Below are 26,336 nucleotides of genomic sequence, written 5' to 3' on the forward strand. Positions count from 1 at the left end.
CAATTTGCATACGTCCCCACAGATCCACAGATGACTCCATAGCCCACTTACTCAACTCTATCCAATTTGGGCACTAGCAGAAGGGTTCATGTTAGCCTGTTATTTATAGACTACAGTTCAGCACTTAATGCAGTAGCTCACTTCAGGCTGGCCACTAAACTAACCTTGGCCTGCCTTCCCCCACCCTCAAGGCGAGTCTTCAGTTTCCTGACTAGCAGACCACAGGTGGTTCGCACAACAGGTGGCTCAAGGTTGTGTGTTGAGTCCTCTGTTGGATCCCCCTTACACCTATGACTGTGCAGATACTTCAGACTCATCATCATAGTCAAGTAGACTCACTACTCAGTCACTTGAACACAAATAATGATGAGGCTGCCTGTCGGTATGAAGGTAAGCACCTAGCTGACTCGTGTAAGGAGAGCAACCTTGATGAATCAACTCAAAGACAATGTCACTTAAAAACAGCAGAGATGCTTTGACCCTCTCAGCATAAATGGGGCCCAGGTGGAGAGAATGAATACCTGCAAATACCTTGGTGTTTACTTGGGTGCATCACACAGTTAATTAGTGCCAAGTGACACTAGAATTTCATTCATTAAAACTGAAACACTGCTTTCTTGAGACTAAGAATTTCATTTTTAAGCCTGAGTGAAAACAGACAAACTGCCTCGGGCCTAAAAACTAAACTTGGGCTGTGAAGAAAATCGCCATGTTGCACCAAAGTTTCTTTTTTGGAAAATAAAGTCTGAACTGAAGATCGTAGCAAGAAATCGTCACTTTGTAATACAGGGTTTGGGAATGAATCAAAATCATAATATTTACCATGAAGTTCTCCTGAACTTAAGATGTTATTTTGCCCCAGATGCAGTCTGATCAGATGCCCAGACCACCTCACCTAGCTCTTATCAGTTAGAGGTGAGAATCCATCCATCCATTTCAGAGTGGGGTGCTGATCTGTTATTGGGGCCCATGTGGTCATAAACAGGGAAATATTGGTTCTCTCTGTGACATCATAAAGAGCTAAGAGTAGAAAATCCCTCCTGTCTGAAGCTGGGTTTTTAGCGTAGTCTAAAGGTTGAATCAGAGTTATTTGTGAACACAGGCACACCGACTCATTTCTTTGACACTTTGAAATGTTTGATTGTTGAATGTTCAGAGAAAGAGGACAGAAGTCAAATAAAGGCAGAATAAGTTCATTTAAAAAACATGAAAAGGAGAAAAAACTGACGAGAGAAAGAAACAGAAAACTGAGGATCAGAGAGTCACGCTGACATGGAGAAAATGGAAAGTGAGCACGGGTGGAGCGTGGAGTGGGGAGTTATTTTGTGCGTACCAGTCGGTGCAGTGTGTGAAATGTGAACTCTGCAGGGTGTGTGTGTGTGTGTGTGTGTGTGTGTGTGTGTGTGTGTGTGTGTGTGTGTGTGTGTGTGTGTGTGTGTGTGTGTGTGTGTGTGTGTGCGTGAGGGTAATTCGGCCGTTCTTCACTTTGTAAAATAGTTTTTGGGATACTTCATTTTAGTGGGTTTGGGTTTCGAGGATGCTGAGAGTACTCACAGAGACAGGGAAGTCTGTGTGAGTGTGAGTAGGGGAGGATCCTATTTCTCTTAAAGCCGGGTCAGCAACACAAAGATCAGCAGAGCTGAGAGTGAGAGGCACTGAGGAGGGAACGCACACACTTTTAAACAGGCACACAGACTCACACTAAGACAAGCGGCCTTTTGTACACACTCAGTTGTTGATCTGTCTGACACGCAGACTCTTCGCTGGACTCTGGACCACTTGAGAATATTCCCCAGGACTCTATTTCTCCTCATGCACCTGCGGGGACTCTCAGCGCTCCAGGGGGTCAGTACCCAGAGAGGGACCATGACCCCATGGACCACCCAGGATGGAGCTTCATGCAGCTCCAGAGAGAGGACAGGTTCCAGCGGCCGCTGCAGCCCACTGAGGAGAGCTCCTCTCTGGGTATGGCTGCTGCTGGGGGCTTTGGTGGTTCCTGGAGCCTGGAGCTTTCTGAACGAGGAGCAGGAGGAGATGCTGGTGGAGCTTCACAACCACTTCAGAGGACAGGTTTCACCCAGCGCCTCGGCCATGATGCCTCTGGTAAGACCCTACAAGTCATCCCAAATAAGCATAAACAAAGGAAGGGAAGGTAATGCAGCACGTTTATCCAATAAATGTCAGATATTGTATCTGATATCACCTTTTCCCCCTCGAGTGCAGATACAGAATATAAAAGCAGACACATCTATAAATGTCTAATTTTCTGTCCAATGTCAGTACATTTAATCACTGTTTTTGCTTATTCATCACAAATAAGCAGAGACGTCTATACTCATGGTTATATTAGATATATATCAGCAGATTAGAGTAAAATAGTATGAAGTCATGTTTTTAGGGCATGGAACTGGACTCAACATCACCATTATGCTATATTGGTGAGTCCAGGCTACAAGTAATTGTTTGGATCAGGAGCAGACCAAGTGTGAGAGTGTTTGATTTAAAGCACAGCATTAAGAAATAAAGATTTTCATCCAGCTTTAGAGAACTCACTAAAAATATATCTTTATCTCTGCTGACTTTTCTTTGTGTGAGCATCAAACTAAACTCTAAATGCAGCATCTCTGTTTTCTGTAACTGAACTACTTTAAATATGGTGTAAATACAGTTAGCCTGCAGCTACAGCAGGCTAACACATAACCTGCTTAGCTGAGAGTGATTCAGCTTTTTTTGATTGAGTAACTTGTGGTTTTGAGCTGTGAATGTGTCATCACTCCGGGGAGTAGGACGACAGTGGCTTCACTGATCAGGAACCATTTACGGTGTTACATTTTTCATCTTTTTGACTCATCGTTATGTTGATGCCATCAGGAAATATATGCGATTGCAGGAAATGCAGCAACTTAATACTTTGAATTTGGTTTAAAAACAGAACAGAAACGGTTGGCTAATCATGTAAAATGGCGATGACAGAGCACAGCTGCAGATCTTTACTGCGTAACAGAAATTCACGCCTTCGTATCGCCATTATGATGACGCGCAGTAGTGTGTCCTGGATTGGTGTCCTGGGTGTTCTTCATTCCATGTCGGTTTAACTGGTTTTTCTAAACTGGTCGTAGGCGTGAATGTGAATTGTCTTTTCTGTGTGTTAGCACTGGTGTAACCCACCCCTCACCCAGTTTCGGAGAAGAAGTTGGAGAAATGGATGGGTGTTGTTTTTTTCTTGTCTTTGTGAATGATAGGAGTAAGCACCCCAGCAGTTACACCAAATATGGACATGAATCAAAGTAAAACAACACTTCAATAGTGATCATTGTTTCATACAGCAGCAGTTTTAACCAAGTCAAAAGCTCCAAACATCCATCTGTCCATTTGCTTCTCCTTAAGTCAAAATGTATCAGTTGTTAACTGAAAAAAACAACTTGAACCATGGATAGTATCATAATCAGACCACAGCATCTGAGAGACACAGATCTTAGGAGGACCCCATTATTATGGCCAAAGCACAATGCTCTCCCTAAGCACCACAGCCTCACAGACCTGAGTGATGATCCTGTCTATGTTTGTAAATGGCGAATGCACTGCTTCTTTTATAGCACTTTTCTACTCTTCTTGAGCATTCAAGGTGCTTTCTATCTAACATTCAAACACATTCACAGTCTGATGTATGGAACTCTGGGTTTAGCATCTTGCCCAAGGATACTTTTGCAGACTGGAGCCGGTTGGGATTAGGGATGGGTATCGTTTAGGTTTTATCCGATACCAGTACCAAACCGGTACTTTTGAAACGGTGCCGGTGCTTAAACGGTGCTCGAACCGGTGCTTAAAGAATGGAGAACACAAAATTGGTCCAAAAACCTCTCATGTTCAGCTGTTTTTTGTAAAAATATAACAATGTTAGCCTTTTCTGCAGCTATGGGGCATATATGGTATCACTCTTGGCTGGAAGCAGTGCTTAAACAATGGAAAAAACACAAACTTTGTCCAAAAACCTCTCATGTTTAGCTGTTTTCCACTTTTTCTTTGGTCATTTTAGCCTTTTTGGTGAAGGGAGTATCTGCCATCAAACAAGAAGAAAGCCGCATGTAACTACGACGGTGTTTGCTAGTTCACCTTACATGCGTTAATGTAATAACGTGGTTAGCCTACTCAACGTAAATTACACATGAACATTAAGCTACTCACGCAGAGAAGAACGGCTGCTGCTGCATCATCATCCTCATCATTTCTGCTACACTGGCAGGGCTAGGGGCCAGGACTCTCCTCTTCGGGTTTTTGGGGGATGTTGCTAACTCCAGGTCAGATAACAGGCACCACACCTGCCCGCCTACTATCCTTGGAAAGGTAAAATGATTGGCTAGAATCCAAAGTGTATCACAGCTCAGGGGAAAAAAAGCACCGAAATGTGCGCTGCTTTTCGGTCTGGTTACTACCGTTTATGTCAGAACCGGTCCCATAATGGCACCGGATACCGGTACCCATCCCTAGTTGGGATTGACCCTCCTGAGCCGGAGCCGCCTCTGTGCTTGATTAGAGCGTTTCCCATGTATAGTTCGGTTATTCTGGTGCATATCAGCTGATGAGTTTTTAAATTTGTAGCTTTTTCCTGTGGTTTGATTTCTTTTCACACAGAGAAAACTCCAAGCAAACCAGAATGTGTCACTGCAAACCACATAATGATGCTCAGAGTTGAACAAGTAATCTCGCTTACCTGGCATTTTCCCGGTGGGCAGGCGCAGTTTTGGACTAATGGGCCGATTTGAAGGGATGCTGCACACCGGATGCCCAATCAAATCTCTTAACTGGCCCCTCCCCCACTAACTAACGGATGATGTGGAGAATTTACTCCTAACATTAATATTTATCTGAGCAGGTTTTAGGCGTAACCCTGGTACCGAGTGCAAAGCACGCCTGAATGCGTTTAGCTCAAACCTGCAGCTTACACCTGTTAGTCGTCACACTGAGGCGGGATCTCGTTCTCACCATAAACAAACGGCTCTGCAAATCATTTGGAGCCGGAAGGAGACGGCGTCCTCTAAGGGAGTCGGTGTGGCTGTTTTGGAGCGCGCCTGAGTGTCACTGCTGAGCTCAGATCTGCACAACAAACTGCACCAAAGGGCGAAAACAAACCAGAGTTTGATTTAAACTGAATACAAAGCACAGTTTTACTGAGTTACTGAGTTTTACAGTTATTCTAGTGCTTTCTGATGAGTGTTTCTGGAGTTTTTCACTCCTGCTGTGATCTCATTGTCACACCAGTGATTCTGAGCATTAGTCGTGTTGTATTATTTGAGTTCTGGTTCCTGTTTAGTTGTTTGTGGAGTTTTGGGCGCACGTTTAGATGACCTTGCTGTTTGTACTAACCCTCGGTTCCTACTTTGAGTTTGTGTGTCATTCCTCCATCTGTTAACTTTCTTTTTTATACTCCGTCTCTCTTCTAGCTTTGTTTTCTGGCCCCTGCTTTAGTTTTAGTTCCTGTCTGCAGCTTCCCTGATTGTTCTTGTCTGTGTTAATCCTGTTAAGCTGTGCCTCATTCCCCACCTGTGTCCTGTCGTCCAGTCTCTGTATATATAGCCTTTTCTTCTCTTTGTCCATTGTCAGTGTTTGTTGTTGCTTCCCAGTGTTCTGCTCTCAGTGCCCTTCTGTGTTTTGGATTTCTGCTGGGTTCTGATTTTTAGACTTTGTTATCGGCCTCAATAAAGACTTGCCTTTCATTGTTAGAACTTCTTTTTTCCTGTGGCCAGCATTTAGGTCCAAACCTGTGTAGTCACCACAGTTCAGGACAAAGAATTAACCCCGTGAAGCCCACAGCTCTTTGAACTGTGGGTAATTTATTTAAACGAAGACTACAAAATGTTCTCAGATGGTCTCAAAATGTCTGCCAGGGAGCCTTCATGCATCTGAGCATCTGATAGCAGAACTGCCCGAAGCCAATCCAGACGTAAGAAATCTTACAGCTTAGGGTGCAACTGCAACTGCAGCACACTTCAGAAATGGACTGGATATATAAAAAAACATTTTTTTAAATGTTTTATTTGCACCAGGTAATAAATGTTTGTATTTTTCACTGTAAAGCTGGATTTTTAAACCCTGGGAGTTTATGGGCATCCTTTAGTGTTCACTTCCTTTTACAGCCCCTCAGTTGCCAGTTCACTGCAGTTAAAGTCATTTCCCCGGAATTGTCTTTGTCTTTAAAGCATCAGCACTTATAACCAGTCTTATGTAAAGCACCCAAAGGTGTTCACGGCCTGCAGACAAGTGAGGACAACCTTTCACAGAAGATATAATTCTGCATTGCAGTGCGTGTGAGATAAGACTGCAGTGACATCAGGCAGGTGTTGCTAATGCTACAGCGGCCTGCGAGTCTCTGTTTCGTAACAGTTTAAACCTCCACAAAACTGCTTGTGGGTGGAGGTAGTTTACAGATGTTTGACCACCCAGTCAGTCTTTTCCCAGTTACAAGGATCCGGTCTCCAGTTTTCTGAACCTCGCCTGACTCTGAGCTTCATCCTGAGTAATCCAGAGACCTGAAGACAACACAGACTGACCATTGTGTTCAGAAAGAGATGCTGCTGTTGGGTTTCACTAATCTAATTGTGTTGCATCAGCAGCAACAACCATCCACTGAGCCTCGTGTAAAAGGCTGAATTGAAATCTCTAAAATTAATCTGCTGCTAAAAAAAAGACCCCAACAAATTCTATTTTGTAGAGACGAATAAAACTGAAGGGACGAGCCGTGTTTTCAGTCTTTAATACTGTTAATTCCTCTCCATATGTGTGTGAAACTCTACTTTTACTTTGAAACGCGCGGGATTTCTCCGGTTAGAAAATTAAACAGAGCAAATAAGACGATTCTGTTCATTCTCATCACGGTCCGCAATTTATTTTCATCATTTCCAGCTGTGAGCAGCTCTTGGAGTTCTTGAATTATGGGATATCAGGGTTCATCGGAGCCGAAAGCAAATTCAGTTTGAGTTTACGTGACATTGTTTTAAAAGGCTCGGGGTGATTATTGGTGCTGAGGCAGCAGGGCGACGTTCGGATCAAAGGCTGCAGTAAAAAAGAGGAAGAGGAACATGTGACTATAAGGAGAAGGAGACGGATAAAAACTGACTGGCCGGATGTCTGTTTACTGTCTTCGGTCCAGAATAGACCTGATTTCCTAATATTCTCAGTTCTTGTTCTGTTGTCTGCTTTTTCTTCTTCTTCTCTCTGCCGAATGTTCCCCTGAGCACAAGTGCATATGTAATCTCTGGCGCTGTTTGTTGGATCCGTCTTCTAGCTTTGTCTTGTTCTAATTATCCTTGTTTGTATCTGTGTTTTGTGTCCCGTGTTTTCATGACGAACACACCAAGGCTGTCCCGAACACCATTTTCTGAACTCTGGTAACCAGCAGCAAACGTTTCTCCCAGTGGAGGTGGGGCTGGGATTCTCACCTCATTATTGTCTGATGAAATCATATGCATACGGTAAACACGATGGTCCATGATCACTGAGAAAGAAACAAGTCAGTGCACAAACTGCATGAAACGGAAGAAAGGGAGAGGTCCCTCCCTCTGATCCTCACCAAGAGATCCACAGACTCTCTGCCAAGTTTGCAACACGGATGATGAGCATGATGACACTGCTGTGAGTGACAGAGACACCGGGCTGAGACGATAAATAGATCCATATTTTAAAAAGGTGTGGTCTCTAATTACCTTGATCAGAAAAGCCAGTCGTGTACTGTTTGATAAATAAATACTGGAGCATTAAAATGATCAGTCTCTCCAGTTTTTTCTTCTGAGTGGAAGGACAGCTGACAGCAGACCACAAGAAGACACTCGTTAGATATCAGCTAAACAATCACAAAGCTTGCCACAACAGCACACAACGTAAGATGACATCATGTTATCAGATGTGAAGATGAAGATGCTAAAAAACATGTTTGCAAATGCAGGTGAAGCGACGATAATATCACTCAACTATAGTGATACAGCAAACCAGTGAGTTTGACTCTGTGTTTTCTTATTTATAGAAGCACGAATTAACATTTTAGTTTATTGATAGTCTGATAACATTTATCAATGAAGGATTAATAAAAAAGCATGATTATCACAGTTCAGAGTGCATGTGAGAGCTTTCTGTCTGTGCATCAGATAAAAGCTCTGCGATGGTTTTGTGCTGAAGCTTCGGGCTGGCTGCTTGTTTTGGTTTGCTCACTGGACCAGAGACGAGCTGGAGGAAGTCTGACTCGTTTTGGAGATGTTACAGTGAAGGATGCACCTCTCTGAGTTCTCTGAGGGAATTTTAGGATCAAAGTATTCAGCTGTGTTTGACAAACAGCTGGGATATTTATCGTGATAATTAAATATCCTTCTAATTAAAATCATAACTGCTTCCATAATTTTCACTTTGTAATTTGATCATATCAGCACAGATAAGTCATGTAACAGCAGAAACATGTCCAGCTGTCTAGATGATCTATTGCTGACATGACCTGACATGTTGTATTTCAGGTTAACATTCAGTCGGTTTTTCATAATTCAAAGAAAATATGTCTTTCAGTACCTATAAAAGAGCGAGACCACCTTTTATGTTTCCTTCATTATTCAAAAATATTTTTTTTTGTCTTTTATGTGAATGTGTTTTTATCAAAGGTTAATTTGACTACAAACACAGACAGAGAGCTTTTCACTGGTCATTGGTTTTTCAGATAGCAAACTTATATTTGTGGATTTTTGGCTTCTGCTCTTCTGAAAGAATCCAGCATGATTGAGGCCAGAGTGTTTGTGAAATCCAGCTTTTGAACAGTTTAACATGAGGTCTGACTGAGTCATGTCATGTTACCTTAGTTAAACTGACATTGGGAGTCCCAGTAGGTCAGTTCCTTGGAACTGTTAGTCTCCCCCTTTTACCGGCTCCACTTACAATCAGTTGGTTTTAGTTATGTGCAAAGGAGAAAAACAGTGGCGCAGTCTACAGTGTGGATGTGAACATTACTTATATTTCATTTCCCAAAAAGACGAGAGTGTGACGGTAAAGTGCAAACCGTGTCCAGAGGAGAAACAGCTGCATTGTACTGCTAACAGAACTCTTTGTAAACACCTGCATAGACAGCATGCTAATGCTAAGCTAGCCCAGAGACAGTTTAAAGCCGAGTGACCCAGCAGCCTGACCCTGACCCTCAGCGCTCGGCCTCCAGTTCTACCTGTTCATGTTTATAAGTAGAGTCACTGTGGTGACCACCTTGTGCTTGATTTCATCTTTGCTTTGTGCTGTTGCAATTACCTTCATACCTAATAAGAAAAACACTGTATGTGCCATTATTATTATTTACAGCCATTCTTCTGTGAGCACTTAAGAAAACTGTCCTGTGTAATATATATAATACATTACTTTTTTTGGAGTAACAACACAACAAAGAGAAGAAATACTCCCAACACGCACAAACATTCGACCCACAGCATGTAATTGATTCTGATGTCTTTGATATGCTGCTTATTGATGGTGGTGACTCTTAAAGCAGAGCGAATGAGAAGCAGATAATCGATAAGGATATTGAATCGCTAAATTCTTATCGTCCCATCTCTCTATTAAACCTTTTGTGCCCGGGCCTGAGAGCGAACTGAAGACTCTGCTCCCCACACAGATGCTCAGGGCGCACCTCTGACTGCCAAATGGCAGCATCATGCAGGACACCCGCCTGACAATCATCAGCCAAGATCTGTCAAAGTCTGGGTCACATGTTAACCACAAGCAATTAAACCTCTGAAGCCCATAAACCAGAAGAAAGGATTAGTCCGTTTTCCACCACAGGAACTTTAATGTGTGGTTCCACTGTGGAAATCTCCTCAGCAGGGCTGCTATTAGGATTGGTTTCAGTGGAGAGAGTGATGTAGAAAAACTCCAGTGAGCGGGACGATAGGTTAAACTGAGAAACACCAGCCGCTCCAGCCGCCCTGGGAGAACAAATGAGATGAAAAATAAATGCGGGAACTGCATCAGCGAGGTGATGTAGGGACTTTGGTGCTTCATTATGTCACTGATGAAGTCCACAGAGTCCACAGGTGATCCTTTTGGTTTAGTGTGGACCAGCAGGGATCAGAATCAGCACCTCCAAAACTGAGGCCACGGCGCTCACCTAGAAAAGAACGGATGGTTGATGCAGCGATGCTGCACGTAATCTCCCTGACACTGGACTCTCAGCTGGCCTGGGGGGTCGTCTCTGTGTCCCCCTGGAGGAGCTGAAGGATGTTGCCGAGCATCTCTGACTAAGGCTAGACTGCTGTCAGTGACTCTGCGCGATCACACATCTGCAGTGTAACCTGGGCTTTTATATCAAGTCTTCAATGTAAAAACAGCTGCCAGATGTCAATGGAGTCTTTTATTTCTCTGATAAACGTTTGAGTGCTTGTGATTGTAGTTATCGATGTTCAGGTTCAAGTTATTCTCTTGTTTTGTAATTCCAGCATCTGAGGTGCTGTGAATTTCACTTCCTCCCTGTTTGCTTTCTCTAACATCTCATGGTTAATCTACTCCACTTGTCACTATAAACACCTCAGGACACATAAAAGCACCTGTTATGCTGAATGCTGCAGTTTGTTTTAGTCGTAGTTACAGAACTGCTAGCATGGATTTGTTTATTTCTCTTTCCTATCTTCCAGCATACAATGGATGGCAAAGATCCATTTTAATAACACTGCCTCCCCGCCTCCTTTTACTACCAACCAAAACCATTTTTAATTCACTCAGTGAGTTGATAAAAACGTGCTTGCACAGGTTGGCAGAGCAGGGTCATCACTCTTTATCAGCAGAGTAAATCAGGCCTGGGTTCCAGGAACAGGCGGGTGTTTCCATTAGCAAGCGTGTCAGAGGGAACAGACTGAACAGCGAGGGAGTGAGCGATCAAGGTTGAGCAACAGAAGAGGAGGACGGCTGGGGAAGAGCCAAGCGATGAAGAGGGGGGAAGAGAAGATTTAGATAGAGAGAGAAAAGAAAATTAGTCAGAGAATGAATGAGCGCCTAGAGGAATGTGTGTGTGTGTGTGTGTGTGTGTGTGTGTGTGTGTGTGTGTGTGTGTGTGTGTGTGTGTGTGTGTGTGTGTGTGTGTGTGTGCGCGTTTGGACCAGGGGAGGTTGCAGGCTGTCTCAGCCTCCATGGGAGCCCCACAGGGACGTTTCCATTTTCATATTATTTTCTTATGATTTTAGCTGGTCTGCAGAGAAAAAGATGTGAAGCAGTTCAAGGAGACAAGGAAGGGAAGGAGGTAGGAAGGAGAAGACAAATGAGGGGAGAAAGAGGAGGTAAGAAGACAGTGATGGAAAAGAGGAGCAACAGGGAGATGAGGGGAGACTCAAAGGGAGGAGGAGAAAGAGACAGAGGACAGAGTTCAGCATTTGTTGGGATGTAAAGGCGTCTGCAAAGCAGCTGGTTCAGAGACCTGGACTGAGCCAAACCAGTGCAACCAGTACAGGGGAACCAGATGGAAAGGGCACAAAGGAGAATCAGGTTGACCAGTTCACATCCAGCTGAACAGAACACTGACTTTGACGAACCTACTCGTCACATGTTAGAGCCCGAAACGGACCTAGAGCCCAGTAAGCTATGGCAAATGCAAACAAACTAACTAATAAATCTGTTTCAGATTTTTCGGAGGGGGGCGTCTAATGTGCTCTAGAAACAAACTCAACGTTCATTGTAGCCACGACTCACTAAGTAAACTCATCCTTTGTGATTTTAATTCAATTACGTTTTATTTATATATGCATACGCACTTTATACTGAAGTCCACACCTGAGGGAGAAACCTCGACTCTGTGAGCTTGGAAACAGTGAAACATATCCATTAATTTATGAGTCAGTGATTAAAACACAAAAACTTTGTTCAGATTACAAAATACAGGCTGCAGTTAAACTCAGGAGAACATAATCAGCTGTTCTCAGATCAGGTGACTTCCAGTACAGTCGACAGTGATGATCGTGTGTGTGTGTGTGTGTGTGTGTGTGTGTACACCACATGACCTGAAAGTCATAATACAGACCAGATGTTGCGAGCGCCTGCAGGGAGAGGAATGTGAAGGAGACCCCTGACTATTGTTTGTGTTGCATGTCAGCGCTGGACAAATAAACACACACATGTGCACACGCACACGGGGATATTAAACTCCCTGTCAGGGTCCTGTTGTTCATTCTTTAGGTTTCGTAGCAACAGTGACTCAGACCACGAGCTGCAGACAACGGGCTGAGTTAAAGGCGTCACTGTGCTCCGTCTCATCACTCATGACCATCATCACATGACGTCTTCAGCTGCAGTGGGAGGCAAACAGCGAATCAGAACTCTTAATGGTGACTTTGACCGGTTTTGTCCGAAAACTTGTTGCGGATAAATACAGCAAAATAAAACCAGTACCAGCGGGAAGATTTATTCATAACACACAGGAAAAGACCCAGGGAAACTGCGTTAACCATAAAAAGGATCAAAACCCTGAAAACCATGACTTTCACACACGAGCCTCAACTCTCGCAGCCCGGTACCAAACGACTCACGGACTGATGCCGGTCCATTGTCATTTCTTGTCCCAGTCGGAGCATTTTTTGGTTGGTCTTCCTAAAAGGAAGCTGATACAGAGAGCCGCTGTTCTTAATGACTTTTTTGAAGGTCACACGTCCTTGCAGTGGGCTATTTGCCTTTCACCAGATCAGTTTCTGTACAGGAACCTGCTGTTACAGACATGATGGGAAGGAAATGTGCACGTCAGGGGGTCAGACTGCGTTCAGGGTCAGAGGTCAGGGGTAAGGGGTCGCCCATGGTTTGTCTTGTATAAAGGAAGCAGGATAGAAAATAATTGGAAAAAATAAATAACTTCAGCATCTTTAAATGACTGCGAGGCCAGGACAGGATGACTCAGCCTTGGTGGCTCAAACACAGTGGCTGCTTATGAATCAGCTCTCTGCGTTTCACATTTCATTGGTCTGATATTAAATGTCATATCATGTGCAATAATATTTATTTAACTACCGGCTGTCAAATTTACTTTAAGAGGCCGTTCAGCTTATGAAGCCTCTACCAGTGTCACAGAAAACAGCAACAATGATCCTGCTGTTGACTCTGCTGGAGAGCTGTGGCTGATTTTATAGTACTGGGAGATATGGAGGTGGTTAGATAACCAGATTAAAGCAGCTCCAGAATATTTGTACATTGCTGTTTTGGATTTACTGTTTTATGGCTTGTTGAACTCTTGGGAAATGCAATGAAATTATCATGATAATTAAAAGCAGGTTTAAAGAGGGGAGGGAACCAAAAAATGGAGAAGGGTTATAAAACCACCAATTTAATCTCACAAACAATAATTCATAAGTATGACTTTAGTAACGTCTGGTGTGAAATTTTAATAAAACATATACACTCAGTTGTCGTGAAAGCATCGGTGCTGTGTCTACATTAAAACTCTGATTTGTGCAGCGTGCACAAATAAACATGAAGACCAAATAACTGGACAGAGTCGTGGTCGTCATCCCTGCTGAACTGCTGCTTGCAGCACATGAACGACGATGTGCACCAGTTCATTGATGTCTGTGTGTCTTTTGTACTTGTATGCATGAAATTTGCTTTCATCTCTGCTTCGAGTCCTGATCCGGGCGAACCGGCCAACGACTTCAAGGCCGCGACTCAGATATCAGAGCCACATGTACGGCACCGATGAATAAAAGCATAAAAGTCAGCTTGTGTTTCACAGAGAGTCACTTACAAGGCAGCACTGAACACACAGTTATTATACTTATGGAGCACAATTATGCCATAATTATTATGTTTGTCCCACAATATGAAAACACTTCAGCAACACAACATGAACACAATCAATATCTGATTACAAAAAAAACTTAGGCTTTACATTTCCACTTCCTCCTCTTGTGTTCTCTCGTTCTTACATCTTTCTCCCTGTACCTGTACCTCAGACCCTACTGTTGCTGTTTCACTGTAATTTGTATCAACAGTGTAATGAACAGGATATAATTCTGAAATGAAAGTTAGCTGTAACAGAATTATCAGTAGGGATGGGCACTGATAAGATTCATTTGATTTTTTTAGTTCTCATTGATTGTCTTTGGGTTCTTACTGGCTCAGCTTTGAGAGTCACCACAATCTCCAAGCAGCATATCAAAGACTTTACCTTCATGTGAATGAGTCGCATGCTGTGTGGTGCAGGTGCTTGTAAAGAGCTGGAGTTGCGTTGGCAGCATCATGCAGTTGTTTCCGTCCTGCAGGCAGTTTGCAATTAACTCGTCCTTTTGTGCAATAAAAACAAAAGTAATGTCCAGGCTGGAGACTGAGCCACTATTTTCCTCCTCCGGCATGCAAAATGTAACTGAACTGATTAGATAAGTAGATCCGATAAGCGTGATCCATAAGCAGGCACACTAACAGTTCCAAGGAACTGAACCTCTGGGAACTGGTTCTCTATTTCTACTAATCTTAAATATTTCAACAACAATGAGGATGGTTCAAGTGTATTGATTTATTTTTTTATTCTGGGGCTTCCCTATAGTAGAGTTCATGATCGACACACAACAGAGATGCAGGTAGATGTTGAACAGAAGATGAGCCTTTATTTGGGGCTGCACACAACACTACAAAACCAAATCCAACGGGGAACTGAGATAAACTAACAAAATCCTAAACTGGGGGAAGCTAAGCAACACAACACTAGATACAGAGGGAAAAAACAATACAGAGCCTGAGACCTGAAGAAACCTGGGACTTGGAAAACACGAGAAAAGCAGAGGAAACGCAGATGAACCAACGAGACAGGGAGGAAGCAAAACACGGGACTGTCAAAGTAAAACAGGAAATACACGAACATAGAAACCAGGATAAACAAAGGAAGCATCTAAAAAAATCACTAAAGTACAACCAGAAACTAACAGAAACAAAAAATAATAATAAAAAATGGATCATGACAGGAATGTTGGAAAAAGGCGTTTTGTCAACCAGCTTTACTTTTACATGTTCATTTGATTGCTTTAAACTCTGACAGCTTGTAATATGGTTGGTTACGTGACTTCCTCTCTGTATCTAAAGTTATAACACGCTGCCTTGCAAAATGACACGAGCTGTTTATGATTAACAAACAGCAGATTTGGTGGTGCCAAACCAGCACTTCTGTAACATTCAGTGGTTGTTTGCAGAAATGGGATCCAAACCTGAAGCTGGTGGCAGAGGGCTACGCTGCTAAATGCATCTGGAACCACAACCCAGAACTGGAAGATACTGGAGAGAATCTGTACGCGGGCACCGGGCCCCTGGACCTCCGAGCGGCTCTGGAGAAATGGTTCCTGGGTGAGTGATCTCAGAAGTAAATATTTGTTGGCTTTCTTGTTTACAGCAGACAGATTACAGTCAGTGGTTATCTTTGAACAGTAGAAGTGAGGCTTACAGAAAACCGCTCCAAGCAGTGTTGGTTTTCAGTATTTTACAACTACGAGATCTGCAATCCAATCTATTTCACAATGACAAGTCAGAGCAAATAAGATGTTTGTCTATTTATAATCACTAGTAAACCTTTACTACAGAAAGACAGTCTCTTTGAGTCGACTTCTCAGGGGTTTTAAAAAATTACTGCTGCTTTTAAAATACGATCACCACAACTAGTTTTGTTTCTCGTATCACCCTATTAGAGCACTTCGCTCTCGCTCTGCAGGCCTACTTGTTGTTCCAGAGTATTTAACAGTAGAATGGGAGGCAGAGCCTTCAGTTTTCTGTGGAACCAGCTTCCAGTTTGGATTCGGGAGACAGACACTATCTCTACTTTCAAGATTAGGCTTCAAACTTTCCTTTTTGCTAAAGCATATAGTTAGGGCTGGACCAGGTGACCCTGAATCCTCCCTTAGTGATGTTGCAATAGGTGTAGGCTGCCGGGGATTCCCATGATGCACTGGGTGTTTCTTCTTCACTCACTATATGTTTGTACACTTCTCTGCATTTAATCCACTGTCACCAAGTGCTTGCTGTTAGGGGGACACCTGATTGTTGGGGTTTTCTCTGTATTATTGAAGGGCCTTTATCTTACAGTATAAAGCACCTTGAGGCGACTGCTGTTGTGAAAGTGTGGATTGAACTGTGACTGTAAATGTTCAGGATAATGACAATTCTCATAAATCTGAAGGAATAACTAAACACTGTCACAGCGCTCGTTACTGCAATAAATCAAAAACTGTCACTCTGTAATAAACAAACGCAAATTAACAGAACAGGACTCGAGCATTTCACCAAGTTATAATTTTTCTAATATGGACTAGTTTGAGGAAACTTATAAGCTTTAATATCCACCAGCTCAGCTGTGGCACACCCAGGCTGAGGTTGGAGTTTCGATTTTTTCCTCACCTTTGGTAACTAAAAACATTTCTGCTACAGTCGAATGCCGACTAGATTTTAAATGCATTGTTATGTTGCAGTATCACTAGAAGTATTTTTGCTGCTGTGATGTTAATAGATGAACCTACCACACATTAACTATGGATCAGTGATTTACTGAACTTGTATAAAAATGTAACTTTAACATTCAGTGTTAAAGTTACAGCTCCTGATGTAGTTTCTCAGTTTTCAACACTTTTTGTATTTGATTTCACTCAGCTGTCCTGAAATTGTTGCTTTTTGTGTTGTGAGATTTCTTGTGGTTTTTCCAACCATCATACTTCTGACAGCAGTGCCCTGTGCCAGACCAGCACTTTAGCTTTGCATCCTTATTGAACCTTATTGTTATAGCTTCTGTTTATTATTTTGTATTATCTCTCAAGTTTCAGGATAAACATACCAGATGTTCATCTTGACTGCAGAACCTTTACTTGTCACTGGATATGTCCTGAATGTGGTGATTCTTCAACTAAGTCTCATCATTGTTCACATTAGAATAGTGTGTTCCAATTGATCTGTTCTGTGCAGAACGCCTGGACTACGACTTCCAGAACAACAGCTGTGACGAAGATAAGATGTGTGGACACTACACACAGGTCACAAACACACACACACACACACACACACACACACACACACACACACACACAGTATACACAGTTAGGCTATGTATGTGGACAATGACAGGGTGCACGCCCAAACTGAGAATGACTTTAATTATCAATCAACTGTCCAGTTACTTCTCAGTAATGGGAATACGACTAAAATGGCTAAAATCCACTGCAGAGGACATTGTCCAAAGCTTGTGTAGAATGTGGCAGATCCACTCAGTTTAAACTGTGCGTGTGTGTTACAGATGGTGTGGGCAGACACACACAGAGTGGGCTGTGCCTTCCATCTCTGTGACACTATGGAGGGACTGGACTGGGACAGAGTCTCCTTCCTCGTCTGTAACTACTACCCAGCGTCAGTACCACGACTCCTTCCAGTGTTACTGCTGCACAATACTACAACAAGTGCTCCCTCTTGTGGACTGTACTAATAATTGTGTGAATGCTGTAAAGCACTCACACAAATTGAGCTATTCATGTGGAATTCAGCTTTTTCACATCTTCTTTCGTTTTAATTTAATCCCTCTTTAAGTTTTCAGTTGCATCATTATGATTTTTCAGAAAATACATACGTTGTTATGCAGTTTGCTTTGAGTGAAAACTCGCTCAGTTTTCACTCTATCATTATTGTGTAAGTAAGAGATTTTTGTCAAATCGTCTCCGAGCTACACAAAGTCTGAAAACTCTCCATAGAAACACAATCAGGCTGGAATTCTCTAATGCGAGCCGCTTTCCAGTTATCATATCTCCTCAATGAAACAATTTCAAAGCTTGAGCCTTTGGCCAGTTTATCTTCAGACACTCCTAATGCTCACAATTCAATAATTTTTGTTCTGTTTATCCATGAATTGCATTTGTTTGAGGGCAGGAAATCTGTGCTTCTCTCGGATTTCAAACTCCGGAAATAAAGCACTTTTTTCTCTTGTTATATCTCCTTCATGGATTTCCACAGAGACCTGAAAACCTCCATGATGGTTCACCAAAGCCTGATGATAGTTAAAGAATGATGGTGGATGCTTCAAATAGATTTAACGTTACAAAACGTTGTTTGAGAGCAAGTCAAGGCAGTTTTCACTTCTCTTCTACTCAGTTATGTTACATTACAAGTCATACATCTTTAATAATTCATATTGTAATAATGAATTATGAACACCTGAAGATTTCCCCATCTGCTCTTAAAAGAAGCATGCAAGAATGACCATTTTAGACCCAACGGTTAGGAAATTATGGCCATTTGTTTGAGAGGAATCCTGAATGAATTCTGCAACTTTTCTAATATGTACTTCAGCTTCTTCACCTCCAACTCCAGTGTCTGAGATAAGTGCCTGTTTGGCTCACTGAGATGAGCAGCTGCCAGTATACTGGGTGGCGCAGGTTCGAATCCTACCCGTAGCTCTTGCCGCACATCTTCCCCGCTCTCGCTCATTCTTCTTTCTTGACACTCTTCGGTGTACCCTTTCAAATAAAGCTGTCTTCAGCAAACACTTCAGCTTCTTCACTTCTTTTCAGCAGAAAGTTCTGCTTCGTTTGCATTTTTCAGCAGTTAATTTCCACCACACAGCATTCACACTGCATTTTTGCAGAAAATGCAAATTCTTCTAGTTACACTTTACTTGTTTGACTGAAGGCAGGAGACACGTCATTAAATGTGAATTCTTTGGGCTGTATTGTATATTTTAACATCCCTTTGTTAACATACTTTTTAAAGTCAGTTGATTCACAGTAATACAGGCAATTTAATACGATGCATATATACACTGGTGGTGCCTCATGCTGCGGACAAACTAACAAAGACTAACACTCAACTGTTTGACTCAGTTTCTGTTAGCTTTTCTTTTTATTTCTGTTTTTCTTGTAACACAATCTGGAGTTATTAAATTTGGATTTGTATGATGTTTTGTGTACGTGTGTTCAGAGGGAACTATGAAGGAGTGCGGCCGTATGTTGAAGGCGATTGGTGCTCCAGATGCCCCGAAAACCTCCAGAAATGTGAAAACAGTCTCTGTGGTAAGAGTACAGTCGTTACTCCTGATCTGTGTTCATCCACATCAGCATTTTATTTTAGGACTTTATTTTTATTGATGTATTTTTTATCAGCATATAAATTTAATATAATATATATGTGCTATCGTGCTGTCCCATGTCAAATTTGATATGGACTGTAGATCCACCAGTGTGGGTCGAATCAAACTAAATTGTGACTTTGTGGGATCTCGAAGCTCTATATGTCATGCCTGTGTGTATTTTTTCTGCAGCAATGGTAACAGAGTTTAGGGGACGTCAGCTCTGTTATGAGCACATGTGCCCGGGTCCTTTACCTAAAAATATTTCTCACTGGCAGCATTAACAACTGCGAGACCTCATTAGATCCCAAATTAAAACAAGTTTACCTTCATTTATGTTTTCCAGTTCCCGACACAGTAGAAGAAGAGGATGAAGATGATGATGATGTGACAGCTGATCCCATGCTCACAACAGGAGAATCCAGTCCTGATGCAACAACTGATCCCCTCCAACCTACAGATGATGATGTTCTTCCTACAACACCTGACTTTCCAGTGGAGTCTACCACCGCTGACGGCATTCCCAGTGTTCCCACCGTGCACTTTGCATCGAGCACTGAAGATACACCGCCTCCACACACCACGGCTGAGGCCACCAAGCCTCCATCTGCCCCCCCAACAACGCTCGCTACACTGATAAACAAGATCGGTCCTGATACAAGGGAGGAAGAGAAGGAGCAGGAGAAAGAGGAAGAGGAGAAACTAAATGAAACGCCACATAAGGAGGAGAAAGGTGTGAAGAGAGTTGTTGGAAGTATAATAAATAAGGACAGTAGCGCTGCACAGAACGGTGCTGGCTCGATGTCCTCGCCTTCAGTCCTGCTAGCCTGTCTGACTGCGATCCTGATTGTCAGGCTGTGAGTAGAAGAAGAGGAAGCGTTCTCCTCACTTCACCATATTTGCATTGACTGCACATGGCCTCGTTAATCCCTCCCACCGTTTCCCCTCTCTGCTTTGTCGAGCAAAATAGGTCAATTTATAAATCAGCCTCACCATAACATAGCTGCCATTTCTGCCACATCTGCATCAAGTCTGACTGAGATTTGGGTCAAACAATGTGTGCATAACCTGCTTCAACCTGCCTGGAAAACTAAAGTCTTACAGCCAGTAAACTACCGTTCACTGACAGGAAATATGATGTTTTCCAAAACAGCTTCAGAGCAGTTTGTGAAATAGTTAAGAAAAAAAGATTAATCTATTGGTTCATGGACACACAGTCATGGTCACTGTTGCAGTTTGGCTAGATGGTTTCATTTGTGGTTGGGGTAAGTCTCTGTAGTAAAAGGATTTCCTTTTGTACTTTTACTCATCACACCTGCATGGAAGCCCGTTTCCGCCACTAAAAAAAAAAAGGTTCCATAACTCAAAATTTTGAGTTATTTTCTTAAAATTTCGAGTTATTTTCTCGAAATTTCGAGTTACTTTCTCGAAATTTCGAGTTACTTTCTCGAAATTTCGACATATTAACTCGAAATTTCGATTTATTAACTCAAAATTTTGAGAAAAGTAACTCGAAATTTCGAGTTAGCGCTGCCAATCAGTAATCTACGTGAATGACTTCATTTCCTTGTTACCCGGAAGCTGAAGCCCTCAGCTACAAATGCTACAGCTAAGCTACCGGTATTACATCCAGTCGCACAGATTGCTGAGTGTTTTCAGCCTGGCTTCACAAATGATGAAATCCCTGTGTTATTAGCTGAATCACATGGTGTTACTGTCAGCAAACGTACTCGCGAAAGCGCCAATTTGTTGGGATCCGTTTTTGAGTGCGCGTTCCTCTGCGCCATATGCTTCCGGGAAACAAGACAGCGACCTCATTCACGTATATTTTTGATTGGCAGAGCTAACTCGAAATTTCGAGAAAATAACTCGAAATTTCGAGAAAATAACTCGAAATTTCAAGTTATGGATACTGGCTTTTTTGTTTTTATTTAGTGGCTGAAACGGGCTTCCATACACCTGTGCAGGTTTTGATTACCTGCAGGTTCTCTGTGGAGATCAATGCATCGGATAACTGCTGACTATGCAATCGTCAGTTTTTAAGTTTCAGTTTTCAAAAGTTATCAGCATGTACAAACATCGACCAGTGGATGGAAATTGCAGAAGTTGCTGCTGAAATTTCTAGGTACACAGGAAACCCTGAAAACTAGTTAGCCACAAAGTAGCTCAATAATTGACAGAAAATTAAAAATCATAAAACACGTCACATTTTCTGCCCATTCTCATGTTTAATTTAATTCACTGCCTATGTGCTAAAAACAGCGTAGGATTTTATTTCCTTTTTCAAAGCACAGAGCTGGAAGGCCTGTCCACATATCTGCTAACCCCCAAACGTCGGCCTTTACACCCACAGGCTAAATTGGGTGTAAAATGTTAACCACAGGTTAGGTAGTGCCAGCTTCGTGCAAGTTTGTCTTAAAAATATGTGGTTTCTGGCACAATATAAACTCCTTAATTACATAATAAGTTATGTATAAGTTGTATCGTGAAAGAAGGGAGATCCATGTCCCTGTACGTGAACACGTTGTTTTCCTCACCGCTTCAGAGATGATTGAGGGTTTTTTTTTCACTTATATCAGATTCAACTGTGTCCATCAGAACATCAGGTAAGAGTCTGAGAGGAGTGTCTGAACATCGTTAGCCTATAGCTTAGCATAAAGACTGGAAGCTGTCTCCAGATTTGATGACATCATCAGATCAAATAACCTGTGCTTAACTTAACGAATAATTTGAACACTTGCAGCAGCTGTTTTGGACCCCATGTTTTAAGCCTCATTCAACCTTCACAGAAACACAGTAAACGGTTTAAACTGTGCTGTTAAATCTATGAGCACAAATGACTTCATCCGACTCCCCGAGGATGTAGGACACTGAATATTGTAATTATTTAGACTTTGTTTTAAACTTACTAAAATGAAGTGTAAATATTTTGTCAAAATATCAAATGTAATAAAGTTTCACCAACCTGTTTGTAACTTTATCCGTTTCTATCTTTACATGTAAAAATGTCCAGGATGTAAAATGCCGGCCCGTGTAGTCTAAATGAAGGTAAAAGCAGGATTGTCATTAATGAAACCTGCGTTTCCAGTCAGATCATAAAAATGTTTTAAATTATTGAACAGTTTAATAGATGGAAAATTATGGAAGAATTGTATAACCGTCACAGCTGGTTTACAGGTCAAAACCCCAAACGGTTGTTTTTCCTCTACTTCCAGTCTTTGTGCTAATAAGTTAATCATATCCCTCGTCTTACTTTGAGCTGCTGTTCTGCTTTAACTCTTGGCAGAAACTCTGATACGTGAACTAGCCGGTTTTTTACACTAAAAAACTGAATTTGCTTCATATTTTTGATGTTTTGTTGCTACTATGCCATCAAAAACTGTGCAAAGTCCTAATGATCTTATTTTATGCACAAAAACGTGTTAAAATAAGAAAGTGAAATACCAAAAAAAAATATATATATATGAACATTATTTTACTTACATATTTTTCATTTGGAGTTTGAGCTCCATCAGATATTTACAGCAGTGCTTCCTCTGCACTGAAAACCAAACAGCACTGGAGTGCTGCAGAGGAGCTGCTCACAAACTGATCCCCCGCTGAGATCACCTCTTTGTTTTTGGATGTTGTGTAATGATGAAAGTGATGTGCATCAGCATCATCAAGTGAAAGCTAACCGAGTGGGAGACATTTTGTTTTACAGGGATTTTAGTGTTGTAGTAGGTTTGCAGGAGAAATAATCACTGAGTGTGTTTGTTGTGTTTCAAACTGACGACCCTGCTTCTTCTTTTTCACCGCTACATGTCTACTGTACACCGTATTCTCTCTCAGACTGGAACTACAACTGGACAACATCTAACAATTGACATATCTCTGCTACGCTGTCTTAGAAGGAAAATTACCATAATTATCCTAAATAACTGTAGCAAAGGTGGCTGTAAATGTCTGTATATAAGATAAATAAATAAAAAACCTACCTTACTTCCTTTAGTTGATACTGTGTGACTTCTTCTAATATTTCACAGTAAGGATAGTAAAAGCTGAGTTTGCTCGATGTTGAAGATACCATTATTTTTTTAGAGACGTCTCTTTTTAATGGAGGTAATTGGGGACTTTTTCAGTGAAATACTGCAGTTGACCACTGGGACTCAGCAAATGACACTGACTACAGTGGATGCAAAAGTATTCGGCCCCTTAAACTTTCCCACATTTTGTCACATTACAGCCACAAACATGAATCAGTTTTATTGGAATTCCACATGAAAGACCAACACAAAGTGGTGCACACGTGAGAAGTGGAATGAAAATCAGACATGATTCCAAACATGTTTTACAAATAAATAACTGCAAAGTGGGATGTGCGTAATTATTCAGCCCCCTTTGGTCTGAGTGCAGTCAGTTGCACATAGACGTTGCCTGATGAGTGCTAATGACTAAATAGATGCACCTGTGTGTAATCTAATGTCAGTACAAATACAGCTGCTCTGTGATGCCTCAGAGGTTGTCTAAGAGAATATTGGGAGCAACAACACCTTGAAGTCCAAAGAACACACCAGACAGGTCAGGGATAAAGTTATTGAGACTAGTGATGGGCAGATGAAGCCCCATGAAGCACTGAAGCTTTTCATCCAATTGGTTCACCCCAACGCGAAGCTTCATGAAGCTTCATTTGCTCTAGCAGGACACCTACTGGACGTAAAAATAATAGCTGGCATGAATTTGAAGAGTGTGGCCTTTTGCACACAGCCTGTAAATGTCAACAACAAAAGGAGTGTGTAAAACATGTATATTGTAGTGATGGCAGTATACTGTGTATATTTATAGTGGCAGTATGGGAAATGATCGTTTGGAAATGCTTAAAATGGAAATGATCATTTACTGTGAGGTGAGGTGTGGACAGTGGTTGTGCTTTTGTAACGTTGAGGTATGGACAGCTACACACTGAGGCTTTGAGCCTCAGTCCTGCCTGTTCACATTTTATTCTGTAAAAACTAAATTTTCACTGATTTTATGACCTTTTAGTGGGGAGAACATAGCTGGGATTTAATGATTTAACAAATCTTTTGAATCCTTTGTCCTCCACAATGCTAAATAGCTGGGAGTCCTCAATCACCATGCTAACCAGGTCTTCATCTATTTGAGATTGTTCTCCTGAGGAAAGACAATAAAGACAAAGCACAAATATAAATATCACACACGTAACTTATAACAGTTGTATAATATTGTTATATCATTTAGTAACATTACTGCATGCTATATTATCATTGCATTTGATGGCTCACCTGGTCTTGCTCCACAATCGGTGTTCCTCTTATTCTCATGCAAAGCTCTGTAGTGCCTAAGCATGGATGAGGTGTTGTTGTTATATCCCAGCTCCCTGGCACATAGCAAACACTTCACCTTGTACAAAAGTCAAGACAGCTCAACATAAATTGTATTGCACCATCAGTATCATGACAATACATCTTCTGTAGAAATTTACATACCTTGTTGGGAGGAATAAGATCAAAATGTTCCCACACAGGGGAGGACATCCTCCTCTTCTTAGCTGGCTCCATTCTCTCCTGACTTTCTCTCCTCACTCTCATAAACCTCCAAACGGTCTCCAAACTCTCACTAACAACTCTCCATCAAACACCCACATTTTTGAATGTAGTCTGAGGGGTTTATATCGCTGTCATATCTCGCGGCAAAGTTCGAACCACTTCATGAACCAGTCACGTGGTACAGCCGGGCAGCGAGGCTTCGGACGTCATCATTTTCAGCTCCTCCCATAAATGAAGCAAGCCTCGATACGCGCTTCGCGGAAACGCCCCCTCCATTACTCGACACACGCTCCGAAGCCTCGATACAGAACGTCCCATCACTAATTGAGACATTTAAAGCAGGCTTAGGCTACACAAAGATTTCCTTGTTGGCCTTTATGGAAGAGTGGCAAGAAGAAAGCCATTGTTAACAGAAAACCATAAGAAGTCCCGTTTGCAGTTTGCCACAAGCCATGTGGGGACACAGCAAACATGTGGAAGAAGCTGCTCTGGTCAGATGAGACCAACATGGAACTTTTTGGACAAAATGCAAAACGCTATGTGTGGAAAACTAACACTGCACATCACTCTGAACACACCATCCCCACTGTCAGATATGGTGGTGGCAGCATCATGCTCTGGGAGTGCTTCTCTTCAGCAGGGACAGGGAACAATGGCGTGTCCAGCGGGGTGGCCTGGGGGGGCACAGGCCACCCCCCAAACCAGACTGGCCACCCCAGGTGCCACCCCAAAGGCAAAACAATAAAATTCAATCAAATATCAAATGTCCGATTATGTTTTCACGGTGACGCTCAGATATCCGAGTGTAAGTGAATGCAGCATCGCTTCTGCGCTATGTGCATCACGTTAGCAAAGGTAGGAGAGCCAAGCACGAAAGACGTCACTGCAGGAAACAATTTTTCGGTGAAAGAAAATGACAGAATAAATGTCCCGGTAAGTAATATCAAGTTTGTTGAGTTTAGTAAACTTCGGTGAAATTAGAATACCAAGGAAAAAATAACACTTAAAGAATTATTGCAGCCGTGGAATATTTCAGACAGTATGCTACTGAGGGCAGCTAACATAAGAGTTATGAGTTATAAGATATAATCTAAGTCGTAACATTGCTGTATGGAGCTGCAGATTTGGTTGCAGGTTAACATCGCTGGACTGGCCATCGGGCATACCGGGCATATCCCCAGTGACTTATTTTTTATTTTTTTTGTAACGGCATGAACAATGAGAGGTGGTGGATTGGCCAGATGCAGGTCGATGTGTAGAAATAACTCCGTTGTTTGGTGGTGGCTATGACGGGGCTTCCACAGAGGCAACAGGTGGACGAGGGAAGGGGAGGCAGGAGGAGAGACCCGAAGCAGCCGCCAGTCCGAGTGTCAGGTGAACTGAACTTCAGGTAAGAAGTTATGACCTGCAGTCTATCTGGGTCAGATATAAACCAAGTTTAGGTGGAGTTTATTTTCATGTTGCTGACTTTTTACTGTCAGTTGCAATAACTCATACTGCGTTCTAGCCAGTTTGACGGAGTTTTTATACAGCTGGGTGGGTGCTATGATGTTACTGATAGTGAACTTTATTTTATTCATAAGGTTAGTTAGTAGAGTTGCCAACGGCTCCTTAAAAAAATGGAATGGTCCGTCATTCAGAGAAAATATTACACGTTTCGTATTGAGCTGAGAAGAGACGCGGTTTGTCCCGGACTTTAGCTAGAATGGAAAAAAGACACAAAG

At 42.1% G+C, this 26,336-nt stretch overlaps 1 protein-coding gene across 1 annotated transcript; it reads left to right on the forward strand.

The window, feature by feature from the left end:
- Positions 1-1,474: 1,474 nt before the first annotated feature.
- Positions 1,475-20,419, forward strand: LOC113013658 (peptidase inhibitor 16-like). Its single transcript, XM_026154738.1, has 6 exons — positions 1,475-2,103; positions 15,168-15,318; positions 16,921-16,988; positions 17,249-17,358; positions 18,919-19,010; positions 19,413-20,419. The coding sequence occupies exons 1-6, from the start codon at positions 1,813-1,815 to the stop codon at positions 19,925-19,927; spliced, it is 1,227 nt and encodes a 408-aa protein (XP_026010523.1). The 5' UTR covers positions 1,475-1,812; the 3' UTR covers positions 19,928-20,419.
- The last annotated feature ends 5,917 nt before the right edge of the window (positions 20,420-26,336 follow it).

Source organism: Astatotilapia calliptera, chromosome 20 (genome assembly GCF_900246225.1).
Source record: "Astatotilapia calliptera chromosome 20, fAstCal1.2, whole genome shotgun sequence".
NCBI lineage: Eukaryota > Metazoa > Chordata > Actinopteri > Cichliformes > Cichlidae > Astatotilapia > Astatotilapia calliptera.